At 37.0% G+C, this 25,255-nt stretch overlaps 1 protein-coding gene and 1 long non-coding RNA gene across 9 annotated transcripts in view; one reads left to right on the plus strand and one right to left on the minus strand.

Moving 5' to 3' along the window:
• The window catches only part of DNM3 (dynamin 3), a 600,443-nt gene that overhangs the window by 19,141 nt on the left and 556,047 nt on the right, over window positions 1-25,255 (minus strand). For 6 of the 8 annotated variants that reach the window (XM_012511535.2, XM_030823969.1, XM_003258880.3 and 3 more), the window contains 3 exons: window positions 19,557-19,721; window positions 11,452-11,678; window positions 10,329-10,565 (listed from right to left, as the gene is read on the minus strand). In XM_012511535.2, the coding sequence (XP_012366989.1) occupies window positions 10,329-10,565; window positions 11,452-11,678; window positions 19,557-19,721 (629 nt within the window). Of the gene's footprint in view, window positions 1-5,550; window positions 5,691-10,328; window positions 10,566-11,451; window positions 11,679-19,556; window positions 19,722-25,255 lie in introns of those variants that run through there. The other 2 variants (XM_012511536.2, XM_030823970.1) reach the window with 1 other exon arrangement.
• Window positions 712-6,381, plus strand: LOC115837606. The gene is made up of 2 exons (XR_004032607.1): window positions 712-3,767; window positions 4,737-6,381. It is a non-coding gene; the product is annotated as an uncharacterized LOC115837606 (long non-coding RNA).

Raw genomic sequence — 25,255 nt, forward strand, 5'->3', positions numbered from 1 at the left:
AATTAGGGCTTTCTAACACACATACATAAACTGGAACACAAAGAATTTACTCAGGAACAGTGAGGAGTATATGAATTTAACAGTTACGGGATTTTTAGGGTAAGCCTTTCCATTTTGGACAGTGTTGTAGGGGTGGAATGGATGAGTAGGCATATAAGATGATCAGAATTACTTAACATGAAGGAAATTTTCAACCAATCCGTTTTAATCTCTTGCCAACAAGAAGTCAAACTTTTGTTTTACACCTTAATGGTATGCCCATATTTTAAATTTTTATACAAGCTCCTACAGAAACTTTAACTAGACCAATTCAGACCAAAAGTCACTAAATAAAGCTAGTCTAGACGGAAAATCTATGAAAACCATATGTCTTTTAGGCATCTGTCTTACAAAAACTACCATCATCCTGGAGAAATTGTTCACAAAATATGCTTTCAGGAAAACACTGCTGTACTGACCATGGAGGCTGTACTTAAGAAGATGGCTGGACTTGGAAAGAGTAAAGCCAAAATGTTCATAAATGAAAGGCTCTAATTTTCACATACATCTAACTGCCTGTAAACATTACTGAAAGGATGGGCCAAGCAGATATCATTTATCTTACCATTATTCTAGAAGAGATCAAAAAAGTTTACAGTTTTGTTCCTCCTCACTACTACAGAACATTAGACCAGGGGATCTCAAAGCAACTCTGTTCTCACCCACAGAGAACTGTTTTGAATAATGTTGTACGTGGACGAGGCCAATAAACCAGAACATTTTCTTCTGATTATTACCTCATCCTGCTGGCCTGCCAAACACAGCTAGCAGGCAAGTGTTCGATGTAAGTAACTAGAGGAAGACTGTTCTGTATAATTGGGCGTAGGGATCATCTGGGAGACAAGGGAAATCAGAAGGACTAGGGTGCAATGGCAATGCAGTAAAGTGGAATATTCTAAAATCTTGCTTTTCCAATTCAACATTGCTTTCTGAGCTAAAGACAATGGTCAGTGCTACCTTCAGTATTCTAGGTACATAATGTTTCACCTTAAAATGCATTTTAATTTTAATAAGTGGTAAGCAATCCACAGAAAAGAAATATAAATGCAAACTTTACGATAAAAATCACATTCTAACTGAAAACTGTGAATATCAATGGAGTCTATGAAAGTATTTATGAACTGCAAAGATAAACTGTAATCCTCTAGAATATTTTACTGAAACTTATTTCTCTGCGGGAAGGGAGACTTCGGAACAATTCAGTAGCAATAATTATTGGCATGAGTAACTCCATGCGTTTTTCAGTCACCTAGAAGATCGTGACTGAACAATATACATCAAATAGCCGCATATGGCAAAAAGGTCCTAAGTTAGAAGAGGAAAATACCAGGAAAAAAAAAAAAAGAAATCTATAAGATGTAATCAGTTATACACCAAAGTTTTAAGCAAACACCAGAAACACTATTTCAATGTGTTTATTCAAAGATATTGTGCTTTAAAATGAATTTTCAATGTAAGTATGAGTTTTCATGCATTAATTATTAAGATAGTGATGGATTAATTTAAAGTGTTTGAAATACTAAAATGAATCAAGCAATTATATCAATATCCTTCATTAAAGAAAGATTCCCGAACTGAACTGTAGAACATTTAAGTAAGCTAATCACAGTCTACTGATGAGTCACAGGGGTTTTTCTGGTCCCTTCATCTTAGTCCTAAGTGGAACTATTGTTAGAGCTAAAACTATAAGTCTGCTTTCATACAAATCATATGCAGACCACAGATTTTATTTTGACTTTAGACCCAGGTATTTGGCGGGAAATTACTGCAGTGGTTTTTCTGGTTAACACATTTACTAATGTTTCCTTAATTTTTCCACCCCAACGGGCAATAATTAAGGTGGAATTTGCCTCACATGAAGTTTTATTATTTTAATTATTAAAATATTTTCCAACACTACTGAGAAGCAAAAAGCAATTCTTGTTGTTTTAAAAAGTAAGTAGACATTTTCCTCAGTTCTTACAGCTTTTCCTCAGTGAATGGTATTATAGCGAGAGCAGTGGGGCAGAATTTCTGGTGTAGGTCTTTGAGCATGATACTACTTAATGGTAGATTTACTTAAGGGAAAAATTTCATTCACTCTTAAAATTGGCTTTGAGAATAATCCTAATATAACCTTAAAAAAATACACATGGTACAGAATGTATCTTACATAAATACCCATTCCTGAGTGGAATAATTTCATTGCAGATTCTCTGGACTGCGAAATGCCTTTAAAAGTCTTTCTCATCTCCTATTCTCATAAGAGGTCTCATTCTAGATGAGATATATACTAATCTTTTGAGATAAATGAAATACTGCAAATGAATGTTATATATTTAAGTATACAGATGAACAGTAAATTTAGATAATGTTACCTTATGAAAATCTGAAACCAAATACTGGTAATATTTACATGATGAAAGCAAGTGGTATATTTGATTGTAAAATAAGACCATTTCCCAAGTCATATTTAAAGCAGTATAATGCCTTCTCATACTGTCTTATTTTCTCTTAGTTTCAAAATTACCATAGAAGCTGAGGGATTCTCCTGTGGTGGTGTATTTAGTTTGTGGCTATCCAGACTTATAGCTTATTCTCTCTCTTAGTTGGTACATTAGCCCTTCTACCAAAGAAGCAGGGAAGGAATGGGACATATTTCTAAATTTCATATCAACTTGCACATTTAAGAAGAGTGCTTATACCTTTTCCTGTTTTCTAATGTTTAAATTAATTCCCAATAGGAGAAAAAGTCGACTTTATGAACATTTGGAATTTTACATGTCTCTAAGCAACTGAAGTTAGGAAGACCCTACCTTGCTATGGATTATGAGTGACTGCGAATTTTGCTACTTGCAATTTTGACTTAACATATTTTCAGGTCCTTGGGTGGAATGTATTCTTTATATGATTCACATGAGCTGATAACTTCGACCAGAAAACAGGAGTGGGCATTTCCTAGTGTTTATGGGAATAGTTAAAAAATAATTCAAGAAATTAGAGTATTTGCTATTTGTGGTTTTGCCTATTGTGCGGTTGTGATGCCTGAAAAGCAGCCACAGGGCAAAAAGTGCCATGAGGAGACTGCCCAAATACCTAGTGGCTTTAGACTTTTTGCCTTGTGTAGGAATTCTTTCTTGGTCAGAGTTGACATGGGATCTAAACTTGATGTAAATACTTAATGTGGCATCAATGCACATGTAAATTCTATCAAATCTAGTGCCTTTCAACACTGCCCTCCCATCCCCCACATTTAAGATATTGGCTACACCAAAAGTGTAATAGTCTTTTGGCAACAGCATTTGGTAAGCCAGATGGATTTAATTTGGCAACTTAAGGGTGTAAATATATGTTTAGATTCAGGGGTTCCCCCAGACAACACTTACAATACATTGGCAATGGTAAGCTAAAGGATTTCAATGTCGAGTGTTTTAAAATTCTACCTTTGAGCAGCAATAAAGTTATGACAGGCAAGCAAAAGCCATCAAACTCTCAGCTAAATCCTCAATGTTTTTCTTACATTGCTGGAGGTAGGCATTTAAGGCACATTTCTGAGTGAAAGATGCAGCATTTACATTTTCATTTTTAATTTCCTGGCTCTTATTGGCTAAAGCAACTCTAGTAAACGTTATTTAAATTTTGCTTCTAGGCCTGGTGCAGGGGCTCATGGCTGTAATCCCAGCACTCTGGGAGGCTGCGGTGGGTGGATCACCTGAGGTCAGGAGTTCGAGACCAACCTGGGCAACATGGTGAAACCCTATCTCTACTCAAAATACAAAAATTAGCTGGATGTGGTGGTGCACGCCTCTAATCCCAGCTACTCAGGAGGCTGAGGCAGGAGAATCGCTTGAAGCCGGGAGGCAGGGATTGCAGTGAGCCGAGACCACGCCACTGCACTCCTGCCTGGGTGATAGAGACTCCGCCTCAAAAAAAAAAAAAATTGCTTCTGATCTTTCACAGAAAGAAGGAAGAAGTCCCCCAGCAGTCCTTTCTTCTAATTTGTTGCTTAGATAAAATTTAGAGGTGAAAGAGCTATGAACAATGTCATGCCATGATTCATCGAAGTCGTTAAAACAAGAACTAACAACTAACTAACAAGAACTGTCTGAATGTGAAGGTTTCCGTGTAAAAATCATTCTTTTCTTACAGTGAGGGAAACAATGAAGTGCAGTGATGAAATAGAAGTACTAGTTTGTGTGTCGTATACAAGTCTGTATCTGCTTACACTGGGCAAACCTTTTTTTTTTTAACCCCCTTTCTTTGAGCTAACGTTAACTTGTATATAGGAACATTCAGCAGATTCCAACTGGTGACAGTTTGCTGCTGACTGGTCACAGGAAGAATAATAATCCTCTACTGTGCGTTTTTCACTGGCCAGTGGCTTCTCTGCCAGACTCCTGTCTTGGCTGTTTTCCTCTATGAGTCAGGTGAAACTCAGGGCAGGGCTGGGTCCCCTGAAACTCAGGAAGGCTTTCCCTGCAATGGCTGAAGCTTCAACAATTTAGAGCCCCAAAGAGAACAATGACAGAGCTATTTGCTATTATTTGTCATGGGATGTGGAAGCAGTTGTGTTTGGTTAGCTTAATGCCCATTACCACTGGGCTAACAGCAGCATATTGTTATATTTACTGCTGCCTGTCTGCATTTATGTTACTTGTACTTTGCCTTATGTAGATCCTTTCTTATTTTCCTTTTCCTTTTACCCTCTTACAACATAGGATGTTTGGAAGAGTGAGATAAGGGACACATTGAAAACAGAGAGGCAATCTGAAGGCTACCTTCACACATCTGCAAAGCTCCCGGATTCTGACTTTTACAAGACTTGCATTCTGTTTCTGGGCCTCGCCTAAACAGACTGCCAGTCATCCGAACCGTGGCAGGATGGAGATGTTTGTGTAAAGTAGACTCAAGTTTGCAAGACTCAAGAAGGAAACCACCAAACTAATTTTACTTTCACTTAAACCAGATTGAAACCAAGACTTGAAGAATTAAAAACCTTGACATTAACCATTGATTCACCCCATGAAATAATTGTGTTATAGCCAGAATCATGGTTAAATTGGAACAAGGCTTTTGATGGGATTTTTAATTGAGGGACTTACATTAAATTGGACATTTTCTTTAATGAACAGCATGTGGCAAAAATTCTGTTTTCATTAAAGTATATTAAGGATCATGACAACTCATATTAAACCTGCAACAAATGATTAATGACATTTAGAGACTTCAAAACAAATGACACCCCTTAAATATTAAGAATCAAAAAGAACACCTCAAAGTTGTTTCTATTCTTAGTAATTATGCTTAAAAAAATCTTTCCTTGCTTTGAAAGCCAGTTGCTAAAAATAAAAACTGTTCCCTGAAAAATCACAATGCCCAATGATAAATTTATGTATTTGTTTTTTAAAGGGGGAGGATGGTGAGAAAAATAGAAAGCTCCTGGCTGACATCAGAAGTCACAAGATGAGTTCCTCATTTGTCCAAATGACATTCAGCTGCTAAAAGAAGTCAGACTTTTAGAGGGCTGTTGAGGAGAGAGTAAGTCAGGAGGTTTTCAGTACATGACTGCAGGGGAATCAGACACAGGCTAGTCACTTAAGTTCCTTAATTGTCCGTGTACCCTTAGCCCACGGCTTCAGGGCTCAGCAGCTTCATCCTTCATGGCACCAAACCTTGATGTAAGGGATTCAAAGACACACTCATAAGAATCGTGAATTTGTCCTTACGCAAAATTTGGAGGACTGGCTACAAAACCAAAACAAGGAGATCTTATCCCTAAGTGAAAGGGACTTTATATTAATTGTCAGTTATAACAATATGTAAAATACATAAAAGAGATAGAGCACTGCAGGCCATCAGGGTCAAACATTTAAAACAGAATTAAACTAAATTATAAGGAGGATTAAATGGCTTTTGTCTTTGCAAAGAAAAGAATGTGCGTGCATTGGTTGCCTATGTAGAAGGATTAATAAATCTTTTGGCATGGTCGATTTGTAATAAATTACTGAAAATGTGGGATTACGATGAAACTCTTAAAGTGTGCCACATAAGTCAAGGAAGCCACCTAAGTCATGGGATGGGTATGAGTGAGACACTCTGGAATAATCTCGATGCTACTCTGGGGCTGCCCTTGCAGGGTGGGACATCAGCTTCGCTAAGGGGCTCACCAGAGACTCCTTCAAGGGAGCATTTCTTGGTTTCCATGTTGTATTTATGTCATTTTGATGAGCTGGAGTAAAATCCAAATCCTTTTGAATGATTCAGTTTTGTCTTTTTAAAGAGACACCATCATACTTGGTGAACACGGGTGGTCAAAAAAAGTACTTGAATATTGAGTGATGAGGTAAAAAAAAAAAAAAAAAAGTTTCTTCTTGCTTGGTTGGAGACCCTTCCTCCCACCCTTATCCCCTTTTGACCATTGCAAAATAGCTTAGTCGAAGGAAAGGGAAGAAGACAAATGAGTGAAATAATGCCAGAGTTCGTTATTGCCTGGAAAAACACACTCGGATTCAGTGAATTTGTTCTGTTAATGTCAAAGACTGTGATTCCCAATTAACTAATTTTAAGAAGCTATATCTGAAAATAGTTACATCAGCTCTAAAGTTAATGTCTGATGAAGATCAAGATCTTCAATTAAGAGAATAGGGACCCTAAAGAGGTGGTGATGTCTAAGATCATCTTGTTAAGTAAATACACACTGGATTGGATTTTCAAACAGCGTTTAGCCCCTTCAGAGAAGTTGAGTGGAGGTGAGAGGGGAGGGGACAATCCAGATATTCTGGCAATAGAAAATGTTCCACAAATCACTGATTTGTGTATACTCAACTTACTAATGACAGAAGCATACATACTAGTGAGTCTCTTTGGGATAGAGATGCTTTTCTAGTTCAAGTGGAATTAATTAAAACACAGGCATGTAGTTTTCAATATTTCCAGCTCCCTCACTGAAAGGCTCCATGCACATAAACCAGAACAGCTTGAGCAGCTGAGAAAAGCTGGGCCAAAAATGACTCCACCACCTCTCTCCTTCCTCTCCTTTTATATTGGAATGGAAAGATACAATAATATATATTTTTTAAAAGCAGAACACTCATGGTTTCTGTACAATTGCAAGTGCTTTGATTACCTTTGAATGGGGTTAACATAAAAGTATATATGCTCTTAAAAGTCAAGATCATAACTTGCTAATGAAGTCGTGAATTATCCAGAAGAAAACTATGCACAAGCACATGCTGAATGGCAGAATCTCTTGTCTCTAAAAGTTCAGTTATTGCCTTTGTAATATTAAAGCCCAACAGGGAGCTGGCGGGACACCTTTTGTGCTGTCTTGTCATGTTATAGGTTTCTGGTTTCAGATACAAGAGGAGAAAGGACCCTTAAGAAAGTAAAAAACTTGAAAAAAAAAATCAAACTGCCTTCTCTGAAAACAAAGGGTTGTTTTCCCAGAGATGATGGATAATGGCATTTCAACTTTCTAAGTTTTTGATAGAGAAAATGGAGGCAAATCACAGAGGGGAAATAGACTATATTAAACAAACAGAATAAGGTGAAGTTTCAACAAGCGCTTCTCTCAATTTTTTTCTTTCTCTCGTTCTCCCTTCCTTTCTTTTTTTGAAATCTTAAACCCCATTTCTGGCTTGTATTTGGTAGGATTCCTGCTCTGGCTTTTATTAAAAACAGACTTTATGTGGTCAGAACTCTCCATCTAAAGCTGGATTTAACAGGTATGGGGATCCTGACAGTCTTTCTTGCCCTCTCTCAGGTGACCACCCCCCACCCCCGCCCCCAGCCCCCTTCCCTGGGATTTCCCTCCCAAAGCTCTGAACCAGCACAGAAACTTGAAGGCTCAGCACAAAACAACAAACTTTCCTCTTTTACCCTGTACTTTCATTTCTGTTTTAAATTTGGGACTCTTTGCATGGCCAGATCAAGTAAAGTCTGGTTCTAACTTGAGAGTATTCTAGAAATTTCAAATAAGGCAACTGTCATCCTATAAATTCCCTAATGTAGTCTCATTAAGCCCTGCTGCCCATGTGCCGGCCATCCAGCTCAGGCTACTCATTCTCGTCCAGCTGCCTTGTGCGTGCGAGCTGGAAAATACCAACGGCAACTCCACCCTGCTTAACAAGTCAGCTTAGCATTCAAAAGTTGATTTTTCTGAAGGTTACTGGCAAGCTAGCTCATCTGAAACCCACAGGTAAAGCAGTCAAGCAAGCAGGCAGAACATGCATGTTCATTCCCGAGGACAGGCACCACCAGGTTGCTCTGGTTTCTTCTCATAGCCAGACAGACAAAAGTAACTCCTGCATGGGACTCCAGCCTTCCCACTCTCAACTCCTCCTCTTCCAATGGCCTCAATACCTTCCTGGTACAATGGCAGACACTTTCCCAGTGAATTTGAGGTTTTCTAAAATAATAAATTGGATCTTGCTTGTAGCAAGGCTCAATGCTGAAATTCATGGTTTTACATGGAAGGGAATTCTTTTGAATACTGCAGTGCAGTGGTTCTCCTGTGGAGAGGAATTTTACTCCCCTAAGGGACATTGGGAGTGTCTACAGATATTTTTAGTGGTCACAACTGGGGACTGCAACTGAAATCTAGAGGGCAGAGGTGAGGGATGCTGCTAAACATCTTATAATACACAGGACAGCCCCCCACAACAAAAACGTCAGTACTGATGAGGTTGAAAAACCCTGGGGTCATGGTCAGGAAACGGCTCTGGAAGCAGACTGCGTGGTATTAATGTCCAGCTCCACTAGGGCCTGGCTGAGTAGCCTTGGGCAAGCTGTTTAACCTCACTGCCTCATCTGTAAAATGTGGATAACAACCTATTTGTTGTGAGCTTTAAACAAAAATGTATATACAAAGTTCTTAGGGCAATGCCTAGTAATATTGAGAGCACAATAAATGTTGGCTATTGCTAGTACTATTATTACTAGACATTTAGCACCATTCCAAATAATTTATAAGCCAAGTCTATTGAATTTAGAGAAAAAAAATGGATTGAGTGTATATATATATCCTCTTTGCTTAGGACCAAAATGATAACAGTGGTAACAACTGTAGTCTTTACAGTGTATCAAACTCTGATTTCAAATACCTCATGTCATATGATCTGGGGAATAACCTTATTGAATTCTCCCTGTTTCATAGATAAAGAACTCCCATCTCAGAGTTAAATGAGTTGCCCAAGACCTTCAGTAACCCAGGTCTTCTGACTGCAAATCTCCTGCCTATTTTTGCTATACCACCCTCTGTGTACTAGTTTAAGATCCCCCTTCTTCTCTTCATTACACTCAACAACCTGAAGATCAAAATAAAACGTTAAGTGCCATAATCAGTTGGCAAGGTGGCTCAGGCTTCAGGGATGGGTAGAAGTCACATCTGTTTTTATGGTTCGTATATAGTCAGATATTCCTTCATGGAGTATATAAATATTTTAATTCTCTGAATTGAATTTTTTAAAAATTAACTTTATATATGGGCTAATTTTCTTTCCTCTATATTTCTGATTTTGAGGGGGGAAAAACCTTAGTACTTTATACCTTAAAAATCTTTGATTATATTCATTGTGTATATTTTGACTGTAAGTGTATGAAGGTGAGACTACAGTTCCAACTATGTGTGTTTCTAGGTCCATTATTTATTAGCTATATTGTTTCACAATTAAGCCTGAAAATCCACTTATAATTGTCAACATGTATTATTCAAATGTACAGTGATCTATCTTATATATGATTAGTGACTGTATACAACAATCATGCCTATATTAAAATTTCTATGTATAGTTTTTAAAAAAACAATTGCAGATCAATCAGCCAGATGTATTCAGTCTATATGCAAATTGGTAAAATTGGGTATAAGGATCACAGTTCAGAAGGCAGATGGATAAAATTCTCTAAGTCAGTGGTTTTCTAGAATTCTTTTGGTAATGGAGAATGCAAGACTTTAGTCCATGGAACTCTCATGACCTGTAGAACACACAGCTTGCTACAATCCTCCATAGCTCTTTTGTTTCAAAGCCCTCAAATTCTCCCAATAGCTGCCAAAATGTCATTCATTGGGACCCAGTGTTCTTTAGCCCTATTTAGTTTGTGCCAATTGATAAATGAGAAATTTCAGTGATCACAGGTGATTTTTAAATGGCATAACAAGGTTGGCAATTTTCCTATGGTCTCTGTTCATTGTGAAAACTGCAAACATGTACGATAAGATCTTTGCAATTTTCTCTTTCAAATAAATTTTGTCTGTCATTCTATGAGAAGAGAACCAAGGCGCACCACCCCCCAATTTCTGCTCCATGCCTTACCTTGGGACACTGGGCGGGGCCCTCGTGGGCCTAGATGGAACTTGTGGAGGGGCTCCGAAGGAGTCACTGCTGCTGGGGAAAGGAGGTAATGGGCCTGGACGGAATGGGACTGGGGGAGCCCCAGAGTGGGGGCCAGGAGAGGGAATGGCAGGAGCTGGTCCTCTGCCGGATGTGGGCCTGGCGAGGGGAGCACTTAGTGTTGGCCTCCTTTGGGTTGTGGGGCTTGGAGGCGGTGACCTGAGGAAAAAGAGAAATCATAGTTTGCTCACTCCTCCTTTCTGTCTGACTTAATCTCTAAAAATGTTTTGTAACTTCTTGCTTTTTAAAAATTATTTTTTGACTGAATAAGTCCAATTCATGTTATGAAAGTCAAAGGGATAAAAGGGTAAATGGAGAAAAGTAAGTTTTCCTCTCCCTACCCCTTCGCTCTGTTGAAACAACTATAGAAGTTTCTTGTGCATCCTTTTTAACTGTATTCTACATTTGTATAAGTATATATTTTCTCTCTCTATATATAAATTGCTTTTCTGTGTTCTACAACCTCCTTTTTTTTTTCTTTGAGGTGGAGTCTCGCTCTGTCACCCAGGCTGGAGTGCAGTGGCGTGATCTTGGCTCACTGCAACCTCTGACTCCTGAATTCAAGCGATTCTCCTGCCTCAGCCTGCCAAGTAGCTGGGATCACAGGCTTGCGCTACCACCCCCAGCTAATTTTTGTATTTTTAGTAGGGACAGGGTTTCACTATGTTGGCCAGCCTGGTCTCAAACTCCTGACCTCAGGTGATCCGCTCACCTCGGCCTCCCAAAGTGCTGGGAACACAGGCGTGAGCCACTGTGCCGGGCCTACAACCTCCTTTTTTAATAAAGCTTCCCATTAACTGGATTATCTTTTCATTTTAGGACTTAATAGAACTGTCTTGTTCTTTTTAGTGACTATATAACATTCCATTGTGAGGATGCACTGTGCTGCATTTTGAAGGGAGTTAGTATAATCTGATCCTTACTCCTGAACATAAATATCTTTTCCCCTTTTTCTGTAGGTCTATCTTGGTTTAGGAAAGCACTCTCAGAAAATGATATTGGACAAGCGTGGCAGGGCTCAGGGGTTGTGGGGCCATCTTCTTACCTGCGAGAGTGCTGTATCCAGGAGTCATCCACTGGAGGGGGTGCCGGAGTGGACACGGTGGCCGTGCTGATGTCCCCAATTATCCCAAGGGCTTCTTTCAGGGCTTGGTACATTCGAAGCATCTCATCCCGGCGCTGAGCCTGCTCAGCAGATTCCTCCATCAGAGTATTTTGGTCCTCTGAAGAATACAACTGTGCTAGGAGCTCTGAATTTATGAAATCTTTAACCTGTCAGATCACCACAGAGAAATAAAAATGAGAATAAATGAGTGACTGAGTGGAGGTAGAAACATGGCTGTGGCAGTCAGAGTCTGGACAAAGTCCACCCTGGGAAAAGTGAAGCACCAAGCGTCTGTTTACTTTTGTTTTGTCTCTATCCCCAGTACTGGTGACAGTAACAGTTTCCCTCTGTCTTCTGGCTGTTGACACTGAAGGATGATAGAGATGAGTAGAAGAAGGCCAAACCCAGCCATCACCAGAACAGGGCCTGCTGGCTTTGTGAGCATTTCACAGTATTTTCTGGAGCTGTTTGGCTTATAGAAGAGGGAAGGTACTATGAGGTAAGCAGCCGTATTTTCAACAGAAAACAGTGATGTGAAGAAACGGATGTAATCACACGTTTTCCATTCCTTGGCATTCGCAGTCCTTTCCCTAGCTTTTACCAAAATCACTGGAAAATTATTGAGATGCCAAGTTTCAGTGTTGTCTCAAAAGTGAAATTAGCACCAGTAAGTGAATATTTATTAAATACAGAATCTTATATAACTATGCAGGTTGATTTATAAACAAGTGAAAGAGATGCACTCTGTTTTCCAGAAGTTTACAGTAGAAGTTAGTTAACAGTGATGGGGACTGACATGAGGTTGCATAGTTAGCTAATATATAAAAACAAACTAAAGTATGAACACTATGTGGGAGTCTCAGGGGAGGGGCATTTTGTTGCAGGATGAAAATGGAGAGGATGAATGTGGTGCACAACACTGAGTGGGAGCACCAGCTACTGTATCTCATCAACTCTGAGACACCAGTGATTTTAAGAAACACTACTATCATATGTGCTGACTATTCAGACAAAAAAAAAATACCATCAATCACACTATGACAGGATGTCAAGATGCCATTGAGTGTAAGATGCATCTTCATTTCAGAAATATTAAATAAAAAGAAGTGAATGTGAGAATCGATGAAGTATGGTATATACCTAGTGGCTTCACAAGTTATATGACAATTCTCATCACACACTGAAGAAACATGTATTAGTATTCCAGTTTTATAGATACAGAAACAAGTTCCGAGAATTTAAGTATCTTGCGCTAATAGGTCACACAGCATTCAGTTGAATCCATAATCTTCTGACTTGAAGTCCAGTGCCCATTCCCTTACTCCATTATCTCATTGCGATTGAGTGCTTAAAAAAGTAAATTTTTGTTTAAGCACCATTATTTTACAGTAGTGCAGCAATTAACTTAAGCCTAGTAAAAATAAACCGTTTGAATTTTTCCGTTTTTCTGTTACATGAGAAAGCTAACTCTTATCTAGACTCATGAATATCTTTAAGAAAGGCCAAACGCAAGTATATATTTAATTGTTAAAAAATCAGGCAGATAACAGAACAGCTGTCAGATGCTCAAAATTTCTAGGATATGGTTAAATTTGTAATTCAGAGATGACAAGAACCTAAAACACATAGCTTCATTATGTTTTAAAGGCATCAAAACGTAAATAATTCTACTAATAAAAAAATTCAGCTGAATCAAAGGTTTATTGTGGTGAAATAAAGTGTTTTCTGTACATATTTTGTAAACCAAGAGTGATTCAAAGGTGAAAGTAATCTAATACACAAGATGTATTTAGGAAACCCTCTGTGGAGTAGAGGTTTATGCATGATAGTTGTGGAAGGTAAGTTTGGCCAGGAATCCTGAGGCAGATGCGAAGGCCTTGAATGCCAAGGAGAAGTGTTTGAACTTTATTCACTTGGCAATGAGGGGCCATCAAAAGCTTTTAAGCAAGTAAGTGAAACAATAAAAGAGTTTTAGGAAAATTAATCTGGCTAACATTGAAAAAGACTTTGCAAGGGTGGTAGTGAAAATAAAGAAATCTGTTAGAAGGCTATTGTAGATCATTCATAAGATGGTAAAGGTTTCATTTAATAATAATGCAGTAGTATGAAAAATGGATACATACAATGACATTATAAGGGAATAATGAACTGGACTTGGTGCTTTTGGGATGTGAAGGGCAAGGAAGAAAGGAACAACCAAAGACATCTCAAGCATTGACATTTGGATGAGTAGGAGAATAAAAACTCAAACATCAGAAAAGAAAGTCAGATTTAGAGGGAAGGCAGCAAATTTGGCTTTAGGAATATTTCATTCCCTTCCTTAAAGATGCATTCACTTCTAAATGTACTTGCAGGTATGCAGGGAATCATGGATATTTGCACATATCTCCCACTGTTGGGTGTGTATATGCACTTGCATGTACGGTGCAATTCAAAACTCAAAACCAGACAATTTTCCTGGCATTGACCATTGGTTCGGTTAAGCTCTTTAGAAACTTTACATATTACTGGAATATCACTTAGAATCTATTAAATACAATTTAAAAGAAGATTCTTCCAAGAATAGATTTAAAGCAGAGCTGAATTAAGAATCAACTGTCAAACCATGAAGTAAAATAAGGGCCCGTTTCAGCATTCTGATCAAAGATGTGCCTTGAATCTTCCACATCAATTATGACACACTGGAACTTGCCTACTGTGCAATACAGTGGATTCAGAGCATAGGCTGTGGATTTAAGTTCTAGTTCTAACACTTACTGTTCTTGGGCAAATAATGTAAACTGTTTGAGTCTCAGGTTCCTCATCTGTGAAATAGGGATAAGGGTAGAGCTACCTCAAGTATTGTGAGGATTAAGGGAAAGAATGAATATAAGTTGTCTAGCATGATACCCAGCAGACAGTTAGTGCCCCTTCCAAAAAATGCTGTGATTTTTACTGTCCATAGGCTAAATTGGCATTAGGTACATCAAGACAGGAGAACAATAGACAGCTGTTGCAATAGTACAGGTATCAAGCGACATAGTTAAATACAGCATAGAGGTTAACATTTTATTCTGCATTTAAGCAAAATTTTAGAGATACTCTTCTCTCCTTCTGCTAACCTAGCTTTGTGACACTAAAATTGGAGTTTGGAATGAAGGTAGGGGGACTTCCGGGAGTTTCCAGACACTTCAGGGACTTTCTGGGAAGTCTGTATGCCAGTGGTATACAGACATTTAAATCTGGTACAAATATTTAAATCAAGAATTCTGCATGACAATTAGGGGTCAAGTGAATCCCTTTTAGATGATAGCATTTAGAAAATACTTCACCGAACATAACGAAGTGATTATACTTAAATTTGAGATCTGAAATAATATTTATGTTTTTAATTATAACACCTTATAACCTATACATCTCTGTATGGTTTGTAAAAGTTCTCACACATGAAACCTCATTCCAGCTCAAACTCTCTAGGCTAGATAAACAGGCATTACTGCACCATGTCGCTCTGCTCAGTGTAAAGGAATGTGAGGTCATTAAAAACGTTCCACATGTTTTCCTCTCTTAATTTAACCCTTCTCTAGCAACCCGTAATATGTTTGGATCTTAAACCTTCTTTGCTATGACTGAGACCATTTTAAACCCTTCACAAATAGAAGAGACATTTCTAGGGTATTCCTACAGTTTCCTACAGTTCAGTTACCAAGGAGACCATTTCCTTAAAATCTCTTTGTTTCTAGAATTGGAGGGTCACAGTACGGAACACAGTGATGCCTCTCATTCACATAATACACGTATTAAAATTCATTTGAGAAGTTTAATTTTGTTTAGTTTTGGGGAGGGGGCTTGGTTAGAATTTTGTGATCTTTGAGATCTCACAATTCTCTCACATCTACTTAGTCCTCCATTCCTTTTCCCAGGGATTTAATTCTGCTAAAGACCAAGGAAGTTTTCCTGCTTTAAAAAGTAACATCCTTTGACTCACAAATGTAATGTTAAGGAAAAGAAGTTACACACAAAAGGCGTATAGTATATGATTCCCAAGTGCAAAAACAGGCAAAACTAATCTACAATTTAAGAAAGCAGAAGAGTGTTAGCCTTGGCAGGGAGCGATGATGGGAGGTGGGGGCAGGGGAGAGGAGAGTGGGACTTATGGAGTCCTACTCATGATCTTTTTCTTGAGCAGTGTGCTGAATTCCTGGCTGGTGGAAACAAATCAGTGCTTTAAATGCCAGGATAAAGCTCTGGTATTTAAGATGTACTTTCCCCTAAAATAATGAACATTTAAAATAACACTTTACTTCATACGCATTAAAGTTACAGTAAGTTTTGAAACTAGGGCACATGTTAGTAATTTTCCACCAAAATGCCAATGGCCAAGGAGAGTAAATGTGGACCTCCAGAGGGGTCCAGGGGCGCAGGCTACAGCACACACTCCAGTGTGAAATGGCTTTATGTTTCAAATTTGTTTTTTTAAAAAATTCCTAAGAATGTTTACATTCTCTTTTGTATTATCTGGGTTTGCTTAAATATGAGAAAGATTTAAAACATTGTTTCTCACCTTCAAACAAATCCTAATTAAATCTTCAAGTAAAATTAACCGTCTGGGAAAATAACTCATGAATACCCTGTGGGGGTAGGAGTAACCCCGTCACATGCATTATCCAATGTTCAAATGGTGAGATCAGACTATGAGTGGGAAGACCTGGATTTCATTCTTAACTCTGCCACCCCCCAGCTGTGTGATCTTGGGCAAGTCAATGTCTCAGAACCTCAATTTCTTCATTTATAAGCTGTGGAAAATAATGGGTATCCAACATGTGGTTGGCTGAGAGGTTCAAACAGAATTATGTGCCACTTTGCCACACCAAACACATTTTTAGAATAAAGCTGGATCCACTTCATTCTTTGATGGAGAACTTCTGGTGGGGTGAGCTACAGAGAAGAGGCCATCCAAATGGGCTTACCATGGGGTGTTATGTGTGTGTTAGCTTTAAAGTCCTGAGCAAAACTCTGCTGCTTTGACTGTAGCCTGTCTAGAAAGACCGTCTGTCATAAACTTGCTATTTCTTTGTGCTGCTGTTACCTGGTATGTTTAAGTAACGAAACAGCTGCTGCATTTCAATAGACAAAGGCTTACAGTATGTCTGAGGCAAGGCATTTATTGCTAGGCTTTAAACTTCTTAAACAATTCCATATGGAGACTTGAGTGGCAGAACACTTAATGTAAACTTTCAAAGGAAACTGCCCACCAAATTCTGAACTTTATGAACGTTGGCTGAAACATATTCTTTTTCAGAAGGCCGAAATATATTCTTTTTCATTCCCATTTCAAAGAGGAAAGGCCAGAATGCCGCTTTTGATAGACCAGGAAGAAATAGAGGACCCTGTTTTAGGCATTTATTGATTCTGGAGGAACAATTAGCTTTTTGATCCAAACTCATTTAAAGATGCAGCAGGGTTAAGTGAATAGAATTTAGAATTAGGAGTCAAAAGACTCGTTTTCTACTTGTGATTTTATTATTCGTTCTTTCATTTGAAGATCTCTTCACTTTGAATCAGGTTAAAAAATCAATACATCTAGACGGCACAGTGCTGAGTGTTCACTGTTTCAGTTTCCTCGGACTCAACAGGTCACATGTGGAGTGAACAAAATAGGCTTGGGCATTCTGTACAATAAGATGCCACGAGAATACGACTACATTAATAAAAGAGATATATATTTTTCATATATAGAATTATACATATATAATTTTAAACTATATTATATATAAAACTATACCTTTTTATATATGTTTAAAAAGCACATAAAGTAATACCCAAGAAAGGCAGTCATTCTAGATATGTAAAACTAACTTCTGGTAGATACAAAAAGTTAAATTTCAAACAAAGATAGACACAATTTCATAAGAATTCAGCACTACATGATACTTTCATCTTCTCCACATTCCTATTAGTTTTTACTTCAAGATTTGACCTTGGAGATCAGATCTTAATTGAAGTCTCCTTTCTCACGACTCTTATGTGAGGTCTCTCTCAAGACAACTATCAGAACTTTACCTCCGAGGATAATATCCTGTAGGTGGAGGTTTAGCCATTTCATTAAAGCAAGAAAACACACCAGTGAAGAGTGAGGGAAACTACCCCTGCATTTCTTTCTTTCTTTCTGTGTGTGTGTGTGTGCGTGCATGCACATGTGTGTGCATGTGTGTATGTTTTTCTTGAGAAGGTGAAAGTAGGATAGATTTGCAATAGGGTTTTTTTTTCCTTTTAGCTAATTTGTGTCAAGCTACTCCTCACAGCTATAGGCAGGAAGTGCTATTTCCTGTGCTGATGATTTAATATAGTGCAGAGCAAAGCAGCGTTTGAACTGATGGCAGCACTAATGACTCTCGGTGAAACAGTGAAAAGATAAATGATCCATAATCAGGAAAATGTTTAAATAAGCAAGTGCCTGGATATACCACAGCAAAACAACCTGAATTCATTTAAGTAAATGAAGAAGGTAATTTTAAAAATACACAGAATATTTGTTTAGTACTTTATATTTTTCTAAATGGCTTATAGCCACTTTTATTATAATTTCTGACGGTTCTGTGAGGTACCTCAGTGTAGTTTTAGAAGAGACTGACTTCAACTCAAAGGGGCGAAATGATTTGCTTTAGGTTACACAGAAAGCCATTGGTCAAAAGAATACAATTCTTAGTTTCCACATTTCTAATTTATTGCTTACCTGTTGCTGATTCTTCAAAGCATCCAGCTAACCTTGTTTGAATACACACGTGTATGAAAATAGTGTTAGTTAAAAATAAGATTGTTCACATGAGTGCTTGGGGTTGCTTACAGTCAAAGAATGCAGAGATCATGGACAATGAATGGACTGTCGTATTTAGAAATAAAATTTTGAAATTAACCATGACATATAAACAAAGGCTGTTTACAGTTCTTAAATAGGCAGCCATATTAATTTCTTACAATTATATTTTTCACAGTACTTTCATATGTGCCATCTTCTGGAATAAATCCCTAAGTCTGATACACTTACTACGATTAGTATTTTACATATGGAGGAAACAGACACATGAAAGAGACTCACTTTAGGTCAACAGAGTCTGTAGCAGAACCAGATTTAGAACGCAGATTTCTCCTAAATTCTACTTTGGGGCTCTTTTTACTACTTTGCCATCTAATTTTAATTTCTTACAAGCAATGCTCATAATTTATCATTGGATTAAATAAAAAGATGTCCTTAGAAGATAACTAGGAACAAAATTATTAGTGTCTCACTTGTCAAGATTCAGAACAGCCCCCTATAAAACACCTCATTATAACCTATCTTATCTAAAAGATTATTTCTCAAATAACTTGTGGTATTATTTGTACTGTAAAAAGTTAACTACCAAAAGAACTAAATCAAACATAATTTAAGTATCATATTCTGACTACTATAAATAACTTTGAAAAGGTTATTTAGACCCATTGATGGCTAGTCAAGCAGGATTTTCAAATTTGAGGTTATAGCATCCTTACCTTAGAAAAATAAAATTCACTGAGTTTTTAATCCAAGGGGATAAAGCAATAAGCCCTTTCCCAGGTTAAAATAGCATTCCATAGATTTTAGAAGCTGAAAATAATGATATTAACATATTTTATATGTGTGTACACATGCACGCACACGCATGGGTATAGGAACAAATATATCCTTTGCCTTTAGTCTCAAAGTCTAGGAGCCAGGGCATCTGGTTTCTTTGCTGATTTTGCAATTAATTTATGCAATGCCCAGGATTATGGTGTTTTTGTTTTGCTTTATTGTGAGCAAACTCACACTCTTCTAGAAGACAGCCAGTAGGGAATACCTCAGTCCTATAGCTAGAAGTTTTAAGTTTTCTTCCCTAAGTTCTCTTTCATTGGTCAGTCACATATCACGTGTAATGGAAAATGATGAACCTGGGTAATATTCTTTCAACTATCCAGAAAATACACAAAGAAGCTGAAGATAATATGTGCAACTTCCACACTTGGATGGGTTAGAAGTTAAATGGAGGTAGTTTATAATCACTTACGTTATTGATCATAAGGTGCATTATTGTTTTTGGAATTAGATCTCGGATACATTTGTTGATAATGGACATGTAGGAGTCTACGAGGTTGCGAATGGTCTCCACTTGCCTCTCCAATTGTGGGTCCATGGAAAAGTTTTCTGCTTGGCCATTCTCATCATTTTCAGCCTAAAAGAAGAGAAACAAACCATGGATTATCTCATATTCACTCAGAAGAAAATAAAATGTCAGACGTTATCAGATTATCAACTTCTGATTAGCATAGTTGGAGTTTGTATCAGTAGATGGTAACATTTTTATCTTATCATGCATCCACTGGTTCTGAAAGGAGATGGGGGAACCTGCAGTTATTACTCAATTTTTAGCCTGCCACATTCTAGGGAAAGCAAGTAAGTATTCTAATTCTGAATGAATGTTGAGATGAATAACCAAATAAACAGTGTACCTAACAACATACCTCCAGAGAACAATCTAATCTTAAGCTATTTGCAAGCTGGACAAAGAACTGAATCCAAACATATGATGCAAATGTAAACCTCTGAGAGGAGTCTCCAGGGATTCTATAGATTAGAAATAACCTTGGTATTGTTCTGGCACTTCTAGGTCTGCTCTGGGATGGATCAGCATTTGGATCCTCCCACATTCAAAGCTAAATTTTTAGGGCTGGCCTGAAGCCAAAATAAGAGATATAGAAGATAATTTATTCTTCCATGCACTTGCTGGAATTTGTTATGTAAATTCATGCTTCTGTCATCACTACTAAAGACAGGCTCCATTGTGAAAAACTTACAATTATAACTTCCAACTTGTTATTCTTTGAATAAAACAGAACACATCTATACACAAAGAATTTATTTGTGCAACATGAGAAAAGCATCTGTTTCCTATACTATGAGACTTGAGTTAATTAATGTTGGCTTATCCACCGGGGCTGTGCTGGAATGGCATCTTCATCATTAAGGGCTGACCTATGGGCTTGGCATTGAAATCAGTTTAGAACAAATGGTCTCCATTTCAAGTCAGCTTGAACCATCTAAGCCCCAGAACATGACACAGGTATTATTGTTAGTGGTCTGGCTACTTTCTAGCATTTGGAAAGATTTAATTATGAATGTAAAATGGGGAAATAATTTATTGCTTCCATGTAGACATGAAGTGCTTTTCTTTGGAAATGTACATACTTTGATCTGCCAGGTTTTCAATCATCCAATCAGTTCTAGGCATAGCACTCTGCTGAACAGCTTTACTGGGTATTAAATGACAAGCCTTTCCTTTGAATCAATATGCTTGTGTGAAAAGCATATTGATGGGCCACAAAATCAACAATAATGATAGAATTGGTTCTAATCATTTATATAGGCTTCTCTCAGAAATATTTATTGTTCTAAAAAACACATTAAAATAATGCACGCTCAACTCATTTCCCAGTCCTGAGAGCATGACCTCATGATTTGGGACAATAGTATGAGGACATTTCTAAGGCTCCAGTGCATTTTAGGGCCTCCAGGAAAGCCTACTTGTAAGAGAAAGCACAGACCAGAGAAATTCCAAGTTGAGGAGTTAGGAGCTACTACAACTTGATGATAATGAGGATGATAAAGTGATTATGAAATATACATATATATCAATGAGAACAGCTGATGGCCTACAGCTTTCTGAAGAAAACATCTTCTATATAAAGCCTCCATTTGTAATACAACACAATTCCATTTGTCTCTCTGACCTAAAACATTCTTGGATTTTAGATTCTGCCATTGTGTTTAGCAGTACCAGGTAATGGCATTTCAGCATAAACCTACTACCACTTCCCAGGAACATTTATTGAGCAAATACTGTATTCCAGATACTGTGCTAGGTACTTTATATAGATCTGTAGCACAACCTTAGGACAGGGGTCCCTATGATCATTACTGTCAACCCATATAAGAATATATTCAAGCTCTGAGAACTGAAATTTGTTCAATAAATGTTAGATAAATATTATTTTAAGTCAATTTTTTCTTAGGTATTAAGAAACCAGAACATAAAGAGATTTTCTAGAAAAATTCCTTAAAGTACTGATAGTTATAAAAAATAAATAATTGAGCTAAAGGAGAAAAGCAGAATAAATAACATGTTAAATTCACCTCTAGGAATATGAAACACCAGGAAAATCATATTACCATCCACATTTTCATATAGAAACACTAAATTTCCCCATTTTACAGCTTTTTTTTAACATGTAGCCATGCTTCACTTTTTTGCATATCAAAATAAGCAAAAGACACTGACTTTCACTTTTTGAAACCAGATGCAATTAGAAAACAAAGTGTTAGAGTGAATAGAGAACTCTGGTTTAATTCTTAGCATTAAAAAAATTTGGAGGCTTTAGTAAATAATCAGTAAAACAAATTGAAATTCTTCTTAGCTTTTGGAAATACTTGCAGACATGTAGTGACATGCAAATCTTAACTATTCTGATAATACAGTGGACATGACGGGGAGTCACAGACTTCAGTATGCAAGTTTGATTTATTTCCTCATTTTAGAAAAAAAGCAGTAAACTGCTCCTTCTACCAATGTCTAAGATGAATGGGAAAAATGCATATAAATGGAATTTTTCTTTTACGTGAGTAATTGCAGAGAGCAACACTTCCTTTTCTCTAACCCCAGTTCTAAGCAAATTCTCCATTGTGCTCTTTTCTGTATGTATATTGTGTATGACTATATCTTTTTTTTGTTTAAATTATAGGATTGCAATAAGGTTCTTTGCAGTCGAAGCACTGAAATGACAGCTGTTTATCATTATCCTCATCAAGGGAATGTAAAATAAAAATAGTAATTTGTCTCTGATCTCTGAGGCAAAAAAGAATGGTCTGCAAACATTTAACCTTTTATGTGCAGGTTCAATGATGCTGTTTACAAAATGTGAATAATATTGTAGAAACCAGCTTGTTTCTAAAAAATACAATAGACAGGCCTTCCTATTGCAGTTTTTAAAAATAGCTATTGAGAAATCTAATTCAATTTAACCAATAAAAACACCAGCATTCTAAATGTGAAGTCATTTATAAAAATTACCATAACTTTATTTCTCACGAAATTATTTGCATGGTATTTAAGAAACAGGCTGTTATATAAAGTTTTAAGTTATTTAAAACATATTTTTATCACTACTGTTATTATTTTTTTTTTAGAGACAGAGTCTTGCCCTGTCATCCAGGCTGAAGTGCAGTGGCGTGATCATAGCTCACTGCAGTCTCGAACCCCTGAACTCAAGGGATCCTCCCATATAGCTGTAACTACGTGCCACGCCCAGCTAACTTTGCCTTTTTTTTTTAGAGATGGGGTTTTGTTATGTTTCCCAGGCTCATCTCAAATTCCTGGCTTTAAGCAATGATCCCGCCTCAGCCTCCCAAGTAGCTGAAAATTTTAATTTGAAAATTTTAATTTAAAAGCTTTCTTTTAAAGGTTTACTACTTTAACAGGTGAGGGAATTGTGTTGAATCAGAAATTATTCTCACCGTACCTTGGGGCGTCTATTATAGAAGCACTGGGCTTGACTGGAATGTCTTTCAGGTGTTTCGTTTTTGTCTTTTCCCTTTCCTTAAATCTCTTATTTAATCGTGTCATAGACTTATTTGAAGACTTTTTCTTAGTAAATCAGGTCATCACGATGAAAACACTGTTACCATGGTAACCTACCTTTGAATTTTTCCAGCCCTACATTATCAAGAATGGTTTCACTGAAAACCTCTCTCCACTGCCAATCATTCACTTCTAATTTGATGAGGCTGGAAGGGTATGGTTAAGATAGTGTTGATGCTCACCCCACCACCAAAAGTGATCTGCAAATACTGTGAGACAAAATATGTGTTTCCAAAAGCTATCTGGATGACCAAATATAGTCCTATGAGAAATGCCTTACAGACATAAAACAATTGTGCTATAGATCATGATGAAAGCTGTTTTTGACTAAGAGCAATTCCTCTGCTGCTGTTAATTCTGTAAAACCATCGTCATAATGTTTACATACTCAAATAATGAAATACTATAATCACAAGAAAAACCCCCGTGGTTTCATTTATAAGAAGATAACACCTAAAGATTAGGGGGAAAATGACACAAGAGTAATTTATATTTTAGGAATTCTACTTCCATCACCTAAAAACTTGTAAAGAAATTTTAAATTATTTTATCCTTTATACTATTTGTTTAACAGGCATTTTTAAAGCTCATTCAGTTTAGAATCAGGGTATTAAGGGATTATAAGGTCTATGCAATAAAGAACTAGGTCTGTTTACAAAGATTGAAAGATGGACAAAGGTATGAAACAAAAATCACAGATATTGTAAAGCAAAATCTGTCAATTGTTTTGTTCTTCAAAAGCATTTACATGGATGAGTATAGATGCACTATATCAAAGTTAATAAAGTCCTAGAGAAAGCAGGGGCAATAAAATTCAAATAATATGAAAGCAGCATGGGCGGTCATAATAAACTACATAGCAAAATAATAGCATAGGTATGCAGTTGATCTTATTTACCTTTACGTTATGAGGAAGAAAATCTTTCAAAGTTCAATGTAAATACAATTATACTTGCTTTACATGTAAAAACTTCTTAGTAAAAAAAAAATAATACAAAGCATTAAAGCAACTAAAAAAACCACACACAACTGTAAAATTCTGTGAGTAGAATCATTTTTTTCTGGAGTACAGAAGAAAAACGAAGCCATTAAAAGAGCAGCTATAATCAGGGGTTTTAAGCTTCCCTGAGGTTCACTGAATACTGTAGTTGATAAAACTGTCACCTACATCCAACTACAGAACTCCAGAAAGGCCTGAAGATAACTTTTTCAACTATTCCTACACATGAATTACTGAGTGCACCTTCTCAGACATTCCCAGGGCCCAAGAGCCTTAGTAGATGATTAAGATAAAAAAAAGACCTGAAGGCTGTTTTAGGAAATTTAAGTTAATTTTTGTTGAAAGGAAAGATGAAAACAAAATCAGAAGAAATTTGCTAGGTTGGGCTGTTGCAAATTTCTTGTTTCCAGTATTCAAAGATAGAACATATGTGATAATAGCACCAGACCACAGCTGAGTCATCCTACAGACAACACGTACATGTCCCAAAGTTGGGGAGCTACTTCCAAAGTTGCCAAAACCAGAACTTCTTCTGTCACTGTAAATGCTCATACCCAATTAAGAAATAAATTAAAATTTAAAGGAGCTTATCTCAATTTAGGCAAAGTTTTAGTTTACAGAAAAATAACTTTGTGAAGATGATAAAAATATACTGAGAGTTCTATAACTACTGATATTCAGAAGAAGATTGCTTAGACAAAGATCTATATTCTTGGAGTAATAATCATTGGGTCTGGAGTTTTTTTTTCTTTTGTTACTTCTCTCTCTCATTCTTCTGAAATAGAATGTGTGTGTATGTTGCCTGTTTGACAATCTGGAGGATGTAAAGTGCAAAAAAACAAAACTATCTTTGCTTTACCCTAATTTTGATACTTACTTCGGCTATCAGATTTGTCTACATTTTATAAAGTGGCAAAAACTAAGTCAAGATTGCTTAAAGATCAACAACAATGGCTGCATTTATATAAAAATTAAAACTATTCTAAGGCAAATGTTATAGAAGGATGCAATTATTATTAGAAACAATTCTGTATTATTTTAAATTTTGTAGTGTATCAGATTGTCCTGAGTGCTT

Source organism: Nomascus leucogenys, chromosome 12, assembly GCF_006542625.1.
Source record: "Nomascus leucogenys isolate Asia chromosome 12, Asia_NLE_v1, whole genome shotgun sequence".
NCBI lineage: Eukaryota > Metazoa > Chordata > Mammalia > Primates > Hylobatidae > Nomascus > Nomascus leucogenys.